Raw genomic sequence first — 12,533 nt, 5'->3', positions numbered from 1 at the left:
GATAATTCAAGTAAGTCTGACGTGAAAATATTTGATAATATTGGCCCCGAAATGCTGCCTTGAGGAACGTGAAGTCTTTCAGACTTGCAGTTCTGATGATTACCTTGAAGTGTACGATTTGACAGATAACTTTGAATTATTCTGAATGTATGGTGGAAAATTGAAGCATCTTTTAATTTTTTTGATCAAGCCTTCATACCACTGTCGAATGCTTCTCCTATGTCTAGAAGAGCAAGACCAGTAGGATAGCCATCAGGTTTGTTGGATCGGATCAATTTTTTTACTAGTAAAAGTTGATGAGTGTTCGAAGATAACTAGAAGCTTCCGCAAGTTCTTATCTGGTTTAAAAATTGGTACAACCAATTCCATTTGTCAGGAAAATTTTCCAACTGAAAACATTTGTTAAATATATCAACCAAGAATGATAAGCTACTCTCTGGTAGTTTCTTGCAGAGGATATGAAAAAGTTGAAAGAATAGGTGACCTCCATTGACGAAGTATAGAAAGGAGCAGAAGAATTTACAGAGATTTTCTCAAACATCGGACAGAAGCTCCGACCAAAACCACTTCCGGAAGTTGCTTACATCAGAATAGAGTTCAGACTCCTCCGAGCTACTCTCCTCACACGGCTTGTCTAATCGCTGCCATTTGAGATCCATCTCGGTTTACTGCCGATGAACACTTCAGAAGAAATCACGACCATCAGCGTCATTGTAGTGACATAAAATCTCCAAACCATCATCAAGCAAAACATCACATCGCTTATCGCTTTTTATGGCACACAACGTAAAACTTTCATTCAACTTTTGCCCCTTGCCGTCGTCGGCTTCGACAGCATCAAATGACGACTGTGGTGAATAAAACGAGAAAAGATCATTCGTTGGATAGAGAGAGCGTTTGAAAAGATCCCGCTGCGTCACAGTGGTTCAGATTCAAGAAAACATAGCCAAAATGTCGTATTCTTAATATTTTCCAATTTTTTCAATAGCAAGTGTTGTGAAACATGCTGCAGATCCTATTTTGGGCATAATCACAATTTTTTGTTTTTATACAACAGAATTGCTGTTTCACATACTGTTACGGGGTTGGTGGTCTAATGGCTACCTCTTCTGCTTCATAAGAAGAAGGTCATGGGTTCAATCCCAGGCCCGTCCCTTTCTTCATACAGTCGAAGCGCGTTATAACGACATCGCAAGGGACCGTCGCAATAGAGAAAAGTCGTTATAGAGAATAGATATAACTTTGAAACATTTTTCATGGGACCGAAAAATGTCGCTATAGAGAGCTTTTGTCGTTAGAAAAGTTGTCGTTATAACGAGCTTCGACTATACTTTGTAGTTGTTTCTTGCACTTGCTTCTTTCTACCACGCTTAATCTATCACAGTTGATCTATTCATTCATAGAATTTGTTACAGACAGACATAAAACAGTTTCCCTACATTTTCATTCTTTCATCATTATAACACACCTTCCCTTAAGCCTGATACATAGGCAGTATGCTGACAAAACTGCCATAAAATTACCACTCCTACACTATCCCGCATGAACTGGCGTAGATGCAGGAGTATATCCAGACTATTGTGGGCCTGTTTTAAATGCTTCGTCAATTCTCCCCCTTCCCTTCATTGGTCAGCATTCTGACATGGCAGGTGCCATTGTTGCCTAGAAATAGGAGATCACCACAGAATATATTTTTTTACCACTTTTTAAAAATCTGGACCACTGTTTGACGGCTGTCGATCTCAGTTCACAGCATCACAGCCCATTCAGAGCTTCTCAAGTTGGCGGTCCCTTCTCCGTGACTAGCGCGCAAGACTCTTTATTTTATAGTCACCCCGTTAAAGATCCACACACCAACTATTCCCACGGTTAGTTTTTTTTCGGTGATGTGTATAACCTCAATGTGGAGCCGGCAAGTGAAGTCGAGCGCCGGTCGGTCGGGTAGATTCGGAATCCAGTAGCCGAAGGCACCACCGAAGACCATGCCTTGTTTGAATAGAGAGAAAAAAGGAGGCATCTTTGAAGAGCAACAAGTCAAACCGTTCGACAAGTTGAATTTTGGGTAAGAAGAAGTGCCTAGATCTATGCCTCCAAACTTCAGTCGGGGGAAACAGTGATGAAATCAGTTAATCAAAGTTACTGATTATCTTAATAATACCTAAGTTATGATCGAAAAAATAGTTTTATGTCAAATTTTCATTTTGCCTTCTTTCTTACTTTTCTACAGCAATTTGTTGCACCGCCACGAGTTCTAAACGTTAGGGTAAAAATGGAATTAAAGTAGTCTCAAAAGATTTTTTTTTTTGCAATTTTATGAGTCGATCTTGAAAACGAATAAAAATTAAAATTGAAATCAAAAGAAAAATCCATGCATCATAATCCTAGTTTTTGAATGCGTTTTCTCATTCAATAACCATGCTGATTGGATTACTGAACAACTCCATATGTGTCAATATGGTATGATTAAGAATCGCTTCATCGGAAACATGAGATGTAACAGGGACATGATTAGAACCAGGAAACAGGCGTATATAGCCAGTTTCCTACAAGCTGACTGGAGTTGGTTAACCCGTATAGGCCTGAGTGAAAGAAAATTTACTAAAACTCTCACCACTCAGCGAATGCTTAACGGATTTCAATTATTTTTTGTCAGTATACTCGTACACATATCTAGTTTCTAAAAGTAGTCAAAGAATCTCGGGAATGTTCCTGTGGCCGGAGTTATTGCGGTGGATCACTGGGTCAGGTCGGGTGACAAGGGTTCTGTACTTCTGTGCCCCTGGAAGTAGGCGAATTTCAAGTCACAGATAATTTACAGAATCTGCTATAATGTGGCCACTATATCAAGGAGTTTAAAGAAAAACGCATCAGCGTAAACATCCTGATAATCGATTAAATTTAATGATTATGTCAACTGCATTTGATTGATCCTACAAATGACCATTTTCGGGTCCCCGGGATGCCTCAAATTTATGATAAAGTGCACAATTTGTATTTTAACATCTGTGTCAAGCTTATGGGATCGCATGTTAGGGAACTATTATGTTCTATCTACACTTCTAGAGATTTGAAGCGGTTTAGTACCTAACAAATCTAGAGCCGGTTCTTCAGGGCATTAAGTCCAAGTGGCCGCATCTTGTACACTCTAAACGGTGCAAAACTATTCATTTATAATGTTGAATATTAGATCTTGTTGAATTATGCAAAATAAAATTGATGCCATTGGAAAAAAACAAAGGTAACTTGGTATGTCCCAAAAAATCGCCTTTTTCTACCCGACTTGACCCAGTGACCCACCGCGATAACTCCGGCAACAGAAGTATTCCAGAGTTCCAGATATGTGGGCCAGTATACGAAAAAAAATTATTTGAATCCGTTAAGTATTCGCTGAATGGTGAGGGTTTTAGTATTTTCGCTTTCACTCAGGCCTATACGGGTTAAGATCAAACAAACGAGTAGAAATCGTGGAGATGGTTTTCAATCTGAATCCAAAGCTTTTCTAGGTACCTTAAATAGCATAAATCCAAACGGTGAGCACAAAAAGTAAAACAACATCAAACTACAGAAGTTTGAAGTAGCAAGAAAATTACACAGGATCGCGCTTGAAGGACGGGCGCGGTCGGGACGCTATTGACGGACTGTCGGGGCGGTGTGAACATCCCGAAAGCGCCGCTAAACATAGCTTGTTGGGGTCTGGCTACTCCCTCGCATTCGAATATCCACGGGAATCGTGCTTCGTCGTCGTCGGGATCGTTCTCAAGGCGGCAGAAAAATTCGGTAGCCGCCACCGGTGTCTAAGCATCAAAAGAACTCGAACCGATAATAACCGGCTTCGGTGGTGCAGCCAAATAGACCGACCCAGTCTGACTGGGTCTGAGTCCAGGAGAGGCAACAAAACTGACAGTGATACTTTGGGAAGGTGCCCCCAAGGCGAAGGCGTTCGCTTTCGATAATTGTTTGATCCGATTGCCGTGGAACAGGACCTAAGCAGTAGGTTACTGGAACCATGAATGCCGGTTCTTGGTGGATGTTGAATATATTTTTAGAAGTTGCTAATTTTTAGATCAAACATGTTGGCTTTATATCTATTCTTAAGGTGTGAGGACTGAGGAATGTTTTTATGTGAAAGTCGTTAATCGAAGTAACCTCTTACTGGTGCAGAGTAGGTATTCGAGAACGCACTTTACAAGCTTTTCGGACAAATGTCTTGATTTAAAATCGCAAATAAAATAACCAATGGAGTTACAAGTGAAACTATAAAATTGAACAAATGGCTTCCAGACGAATAACAACCGTAAGGTTGGTACATAGCTAAATCTAGCCAAAGTAAATCTCACAGTAAAAAATTGTTTCAATTTATTTCAGAATCCAATCAATTTCATGGCAAACAAAAGTGAATTGACAATACACTCACATGAAAAAATCATCATTTTGCATTGTAGCATTCAAATGCATAAACTTTTCGGTTGATTCCATGTAAAAGGTATTGCACAAGGGCACTGTGCACTCCTGTGCAGTTTGGGCTCACCTCTTCAAAAGCATACAAAAGTGTTCTGTCCTCATCTCTGTGATAACACGTCTAAATGAAACTCGTAAGAGTAATTCATTGTTCTTCAAATACGCCATAGAGAGTGTTAATTGGACATGTAATCACAGAGATATGGATAAAACATTTTTGTAAGTTTAAGGGGGTGAACCCAAAGTTTTGCATGGGAGTGTAGTTTTGGAAACAACTCTTAATCACTCTTGTTTTGAAATATCTTTCATTTTTACCTTTTATTTTGTTTTTACAAGGTACTGCTCCACGATAGCCCTGGAAGCTCTGGGATATTTGGAGGCCTACAATATTTAGGTACAGTAAAAATTTTGTCAGAAATTCGTGATACTACTAACGTGCTTTGTTCTTGCATCCTATTTTCGTACTTGTTCGGAGCTTTGATTTTCTAGAACGACTGTTGCTTTCTTCAAAAAAGTAAAGTAAAAAAACAATATTTTGGATTGAAAATTCAGGATTTTGCTTAATCATCCTAAGCACTGCATTCCGCTTCAATTCAAAGTTATCGTTACAGACATTCTCTACGCTTTTTATGCAAAATCTGTTCACACGGGGATTTTTTTTTATTTCCGTACAAAGTGGGCCGAAGGGTCTCAGATTTTCATGAAACATTTTCCACAGGCAGGGCTCATCAATATATGAATAAAAAAAATTTAGAAAAATTCAGGGTCGCTTATTTTCCCGGAAAACTCAGTTGGATTTTTTTTTGTTTTCCTCTGACACTACTTACTTTGAAAAATCATAACTCAAGAACGAAGCGTCGTAGAAACAATTTTTTTTATGAAAATGAAAGCAAACTTTCTCAGGAATTATAAAAAGAATATGAACTGGAAACAGTTTTCCACAAAATTTTCCACCGTTGAGAAAATTCGTAAAGAAAACTATGCTTCAACTCGTGGAACATTTTCAAAAAAATATTTTTGAGAAGATAATTTCATAAGCTTTAATCGCTGAAATTTTTGAAATGTACTTTTTTTTCGTTCTTGAGTTATGGCCAATTTTGTAAAAAAATGTGCAAATGTGCCATTTTAAGCCTTTTCTTTGAAAAATCATACCTCAAGAAAGAAGCACCGTAGAAACAAAGTTTTTTTTTTATGAAAATGAAAGCAAATTTTCTCAGGAATAAAAAGAAAATAACTGGAAACAGTTTTCCACAAAATTTTCCACCGTTGAGAAAATTCGTAAAGAAAAGCCGGTAAAACTATGTTCCAATTAGTGGAAAACTTTCAAAAATATATTTTTGAGAAGGTAATTTCATAAGCTTTAATCGCTGAAATTTTTGAAATGTACTTTTTTTTTCGTTTTTGAGTTATGGCCAATTTTGTGGGGAATGACCATATAAGCCTTTTCTTTGAAAACCCATTTTTCAATCGAAGCATCCGAAAAACAAAGATATTTATCAAAGCAATTGCAAATTTTCTAAAACATTTGGAAAAAAGATATGGGATTGGTTTTAATGAAATATTAGTCGGCATGGATGATATTTTTCATGAAAAATTACACCGCTAGGAAAAACTGAAAAAACTGTTTCTGCCTCAATTTTTCATGACACTGAAAAGGGATTCTTTCATTTCTATGGAACGAATAAGATTATTATCATTTTTTTTAAATTTTATTTATTCAATCATTCAGTATATAACTTACATTTTCATCTTAATACTATCTATTTTGTCGGGAAGATTGTCTTTGGTTGCTAACACCAGAAGATTTTCGTTTCTTTGTATTATTAAGAACAAAGCATGCTGTTTTTTTCTTGGTTTTCATGTGCATCTGAGAATTCACTAGCAAAAATGCTTCGTTCGTATTTTGGTACAAATGAATGATATTTTTTTGTTCCAGGAATTGGAACAAGGTTAGAATATCTTTCCTGAAGAAATTTTTCAGCCTCTGAAAAGTCATTTTCGGTTGCGTTGATAAGTTCCCAATCTTTTTTAAATTGGTCTTTCACCTTTTGCGACACAGCCCAGTCGAAAAATTGTTTGGCGTTATTAATTTCTGCTGACTTTCTAATACTAGCATCTCTAGCCATTCGCCATGCTTGCAAAATACAGTGCCCAGCTTGAAGCTTCAAGGTTGTAGTAAGAAACACGAGACTTAAAGTTGAATGAGAGTTACAAGATTAGCAAGCTGCTTATAGTTAGATATTGGGAGTTCGAAGCTCAAATCCAGATGTTAGAAGCACAAAGTTTAAAGTTAGATGTTCAACATGGTCGCACATTTCTATTTGGTACATTACACAGCGTAACAAAAATTACATTTTTGCGTGCCTCAAGGATCAAATTATATGTCTCTAGTAGATTGGGGTCGCTGGATCTGAAGCCGCTCTCAAAAATGTTCAGCTCGTCACAATTTTTATCTACAGGTAGCCAAAGTTGTATAAAACACTGTTTTCATCAATATATACATGAAATTTAAAGTATCATTTATCAAACATTTTTGTGGTGTAAACCACCAAACGTGCAAAATAGGACTTAAACTTTCGATTTAGATATAATTTAGTTGAAATTTTAAGATAAAATTTACATTCAATCGATTTTTTCAACATGTTTGCAGTCTCCATACAAAATTCTTCATTCCTGTTATATTTAAAAATACAATACTTTTCTGAACCACCAAAAAAATAACTTTTGATCATCCTTTGGAAGTATTATAAACTTTGTTGATAAGTATTACATACACATAGAGTTTAAATTGTGTGACAAATAAAGCAATTGAATTGACATACAAGCTGGTAAACTTGCATGCAAATTGGCTGAAATAGTCTAATTTTGCATTTTCAACTGTCAATATCTCAAAAACTAGACGTGATATGATATTTTCGAAAACGGCAATGGGTTCAGCAACTCTTAAAAAGGTAAATAGTACTTCGTTGCTCGAGACTAGTCGGTTAGAGATAAAAGCCTAAGTTCATGATTAAACATCCAAATTTTTGAAATTTAATGATTGGAAGTCGAAGCTTGGAGTTAGAAGATAGAAAATGAAGATAAACGATTGTAGAAATCATGATCTTATAAGCATATTCAAAATTCCCATTTGCTAAATCGGTTGCATTTCGTCAGAATCACCTGTTTGAATAAATTCTCCTTTGCCTGAGAGCCCTTGTACCATGCACGATAAGATAAAACCCTTATCTTCGAAAAACCGTTGTAACCGCATCTGCAAAGCTTCTCTTTTCCGCGAATCTTCATCTTTCAAATCTTCTCAAGCGCCAAAATGTTTATTACTCCATAAAACCCTACCACTTCCCTGGGTATAGAGTATAATCGTATCTGCCAGACGATATACGAATGCGAAAATGGCAACTTTGGGAAAGAAAGCTCTCTGTTAATAACTGTGGAAGTGCTCATAAGAACACTAAGCTGAGAAGCAGGCTCTGTCCCAGTGAGGACGTAAAGCCAAGAAGAAGAAGTTGACTCGCCCAGCTTCACGTTGGTGATGACGACGACTAAGACAACCAACGGCATCATAAATTCAACAACAAAAATCTTCTGCGACCTTCAAGATCATCATCACCCTTCACCATTCTGGGCAATCCATTCAAGCAACCATTAACCCAAAGCAAGGTGCTGCTCATGGAGCAGTACCCGACCAAATGGAAGAAAAGGGATTAAAACAAAAATTATAACTAAATTCGCCAAACAAAATAAGAATATGTTTAACAAATCCTATTGTAATTACAACAAAGAAACGTCAAATTATTTAGGAACGTTAAAAAAACTAGTTATTCGATTCTAGTCGGGACAGAGCGACACCACACTCGTGGTAAGTTACGAGGAACATGCTGAAGTGTGCGATGCGCCCCAGTCAAATCTCCTGGCCAGGTACTTAAATTGCGCTCGCTATCAGCGGCTTTCGAATGGGCATACCTCTTGCTCTTCAACCTGCAGCGACATTTTCGGCCATAAAACCACCAGCAAATACAGCCACCATTCTGTGGCTTTGGGGAACTCTTGAGAGGGATGTTGAAGGGGGCGGCAATGAAGACATCTTATTACTTTTATGATCATTACGTTGGTTGGTTGGCCGGAGTCAACCAACAGAAGTAGCTCGCTTGTGCGCTAAAATCATACACGAAGTCATGTTTGCTGTTTTATTTTTTCGCCTCAAAACATGACATAAGTTTATTACATCTTCTTGAGAACATCACGCTGGGTCTCTTCACATAAACACGTGTCATTCTCTTCATCATTCAACCGTTTCTAAACTTCACAACGTTTTTCATTTTCTGCAGATTTGAACACCGAGTACCTAGATTTGGGCTTCAGCCGAGGCCTTGGGTCGTCGTCCCGGGCCAAGCGGATGCGGACGTCCTTCAAGCACCACCAGCTGCGGACGATGAAGTCCTACTTCGCGATCAACCACAACCCGGACGCCAAGGATCTGAAGCAGCTGTCGCAGAAGACGGGCCTGCCGAAGCGGGTGCTACAGGTTAGTGCTGAATTGCTTCTTATTGCAAAGTTTCAGAGAGCTTGTTCTTAAGAAAACAAACCATCATGAAGTGCTCATATACAGCTTAAACACACAATTTTACATTTTTTTTTAAAACGATGTGTGCCGAAATAATAAATGTTATGTCATACATTTTTTTCTGTAAATTTAGATGATGCTTATTTCTCCGTTACATCTGAGATTTTGCTTTTTAAGAGGTAGGTAGAGTTTTGGGTACCGACCAAACTGAAATGCTCATCTTTGCCAATAATCGAGCAGGAAATCGAGCAGTTTTTACAATGTTACTTCAACCAAAGTTTTACATGAAGGGCTTCTGGTTTAAGTGGGAATATTATAAGCTGAGTTTCGAAAACACTTGCAGGAATCTTCCATTTTTGCAAGTATGAAGAAAAAACAACCGATTTTTTTTGCAATGTACTACAGATGACACGCAGCCTTTCATTGACGGAGTGGCCTGTGTCATCAACAAAAAATATTTTTGACATCCCTGAGGTAACTCAGGTAAGTCAGATGTGAAAATATTGTATAATATTGGTCCCAAAGTGCTGCCATGCGGAACATCAGCTCTTACAGGAAGTCTTTCAGACTTGTAGTTCTGATAATTAACCTGAAGTGTACGATTTGACAGATAACTTTGGATTATTCTAACAATGTATGTTGGAATACTTTTTTTTTAAAATTTTACCGTCAAGCCTTCATGCCAAACACTGCCGAATGCTTTTTTATGTCTAGAAGAGCAAGACCAGTAGAATAGCCTTCAGATTTGTTGGAACGAATCATTGCTAAAATCGTCTAAGTTCTGCCTACAGTGGAAAATTAACGGCTTCGTGAATAACCTAGCGTGTCTTGAACTTTTGGTGAGCAACGACCCTCCTTGGACCCTGGCACTCTGGGAAGTCAATCGTGTATCAATGGAGCAGCTTAATCTTTCCCTCGGTGGCAAATACGTATGGACCTCAAAACGAGAAGTAACATCCGCCGTTCAGTCGCCCTCGAGGTTTTATAGTCAATCCCGTTCACCTTCCTGGACATCGACTAACAACTAACATTTGTCGGAGCAGCGGCTTCAGACAAATATTGGTCTAAGCGCAACGAATTCCGACAAGTTACTCGTGATGCTAAACGGGCTGTTCGAAAGAATTTCTCAACAGCATCATGCCTCTCAGTCTCCAACTGATCTATGGGCCAAAGTCAACCTTCTTGGCGGCAAACGATCCGCCATCCTGCCTACCCTCCTGATTAACACGGGTGCTGTACATCTGCATTACGCTCCTATCGCTTTCCCGCTCTGTGCTCTGCCATTGGTTTGTTCTTGCATGTTGAGCAGACTGCCTTTTCATCTTACTCCGCTTCTCTGCCTCCTTCCGTCGTTCATCATCTTCTTGCATTCTCGCTTCCATCTTCTCCTGACTTCTCACTACGTCGGAGGTTATCACCAGTACCGGTTGAAGAGACGTCCGCACTGGTCGTACCCCAGATTCCAAAGGTTAGGATCACTTACCATTTTGCTTACCATTCTGTTTGCATTGAAGTTCTGTCCAAATGCAGCTGCCGCCGCGCTTTGTTCCATGTTGAATTTCGGGCAATCGAAAAAAAAATGTTCCGGCGTTTCCTCTCCCTCACTACACACGAGACAGATTGCTGACAGCGCGTGACCAAACCGATGCAAATACTGTTTGAAGCAACCGTGAACTGATAAGAACTACGTTATTTGGAAATTCACTTTGCCATGCTCCCTTTTACCCAGGTCAACACATTCGGGATGAGTATGTGGGTCCACCTATCTTTCACAGAGGCATCCCATTCTTGCTGCCACTTGACCAGCGAGCCGATCTTCGCCAATCTCCTCACCTGCCTAGCGCCTCTTTGCTGATAGCACTCGATGTTTTCTCCCAGGGTGATATAGATCGGAATCATCCCGGTGATCACATATACTGCCTCCGACGATATTGTTCTGTATGCGCTTGCTACTGTCATGGCCAGAACGTGCTGTGGAGCTTGTCCCGATTGCGCTTGGTTTGCAGTGCTGCACCCTGGGCCGGAACTTCGTATCTAAGTATCGACGACGATACGCTAGCTGGAGACGCTTCCTATTGCTTCTCGATCCTGGTAAGTGCGTTGGTTGCCTTTGCCGCCATCTCGCATGCATAGTTGACGTGGCTGTTGAAGTTTAGCCGATCGTCTATCATCACGCCCAGGTGTCTGAGCGACCGCTGTGATGCTATGACATGTCCCCCGATGGCGATCTCAGCGTGTTGAACCGCTTTGCGATTTCTGACTAGTAGCAGGCTATCTTCAAAGTCGTCGTGATCGATACTACTCAACGTAGTTCCCGACGGTGAAGCTAGCCTACTCCGATGGAGAGTTCCCTGACGAAGGAATATCTCTCGAAACCGGTAACGTTACGCGTTGTACTTATTTTGTTGTTGGCCGGTAGAGTACCGAAGTCGGCCCAGCGATTCCGGTTGGAGGATGGCTTCCGGTTCACTGGCACTCTTACGACTCAAGCAGGTGACTCACTACAGACTATTCAAAATAGTCCCCGACGGTGGATACATCCTACTCCGACAAAGATTTCGACGGCGGAAGTTCTCCCGAACCGATGGTATCCGGGCAGATGCCGAGGTCGGTCCTGCGATTCCGGTGGAGAGAAGCTTGCGGTACACAGGCCGGTGCTGTTTCGCAATTAACTCTGCTAGTCCCCGGCGGAGGTCCAGTGCCGAGGTCAGTTCAGCGATTCCGGTGGAGGAAGGGTTCCGGTTCGCAGGTGCCCCAACAACCCATCACAGATAATACGTGACGGTCGAACTACCCGACCTAGTCCCCGACGGGGGAGCTAGCTACTCCAATCGCGGCCCGATGCCCTCTGGTCTCCACGCCATTTCTTTTGCAGCGACGACATGATATGCGTTATCGCTATTTTCATCGCGTGCAACGTACTTACGTGTTGACACATTTTCTGCACGATGTTGTGGGGTTTAAATCGCCGTCGCTGCTACAAGTTGCGTTGTCTCCTCGTTGTTTGGCCAATCTTGGCAGTGTGGTGACTCTGCGTGTCGGAATCTATGGAGATGGTTTTCTAAAACATCCATGATCTGATAGGAACTGTGTCAGGTAGAAGTTCAACTCTACATGCTTCCTTTTCATCCACGTGGACAGGTTTGGGATGAGCCGGTGGGATCCTTGCCATCCGACTCTGGCGATCTACGTCCGTACGTCTCTGACGTCTTTTCCCTTGTAGCACTCGTTATTCTTCGCCAAACTGATGCAAATGGGGATCATACCGGCTGTAGCGCAAACAGCGTCTGACAATATCGTTCTAAACGCACTCGCGACTCGCACTGCCATCAGCCGAAACGCTCTTTTCAGCTTTTCGCGGTTCCGCTTTGTTTCTAGTGCCCTGCCCCAAGCAGGAACTCCATACCTCAGTATCAATGCTGAGACGTTAATTAGCAGACGCGTCGTACTGCTGCTTGGACCGCCTAACTTTTGCATGATTCTCCCTGTTGCGTCCATTACCTTCTAACTA

At 40.6% G+C, this 12,533-nt stretch overlaps 1 protein-coding gene across 3 annotated transcripts in view; it reads left to right on the top strand.

The window, feature by feature from the left end:
• Positions 1-12,533, top strand: part of LOC5565277 (protein apterous) — a 237,238-nt gene that overhangs the window by 216,314 nt on the left and 8,391 nt on the right. For all 3 annotated transcript variants that reach the window (XM_021845799.1, XM_021845800.1, XM_021845798.1), the window contains one exon: positions 8,787-8,983. In XM_021845799.1, the coding sequence (XP_021701491.1) occupies positions 8,787-8,983 (197 nt within the window). The remainder of the gene's footprint in view (positions 1-8,786; positions 8,984-12,533) is intronic.

The sequence above is a fragment of the Aedes aegypti genome, chromosome 2, assembly GCF_002204515.2.
Source record: "Aedes aegypti strain LVP_AGWG chromosome 2, AaegL5.0 Primary Assembly, whole genome shotgun sequence".
In the NCBI taxonomy this organism is placed as follows: Eukaryota; Metazoa; Arthropoda; class Insecta; order Diptera; family Culicidae; genus Aedes; species Aedes aegypti.
The sequence above is the reverse complement of the archived record's forward strand: the minus strand, read 5'-3'. Positions and strand labels throughout refer to the sequence as shown.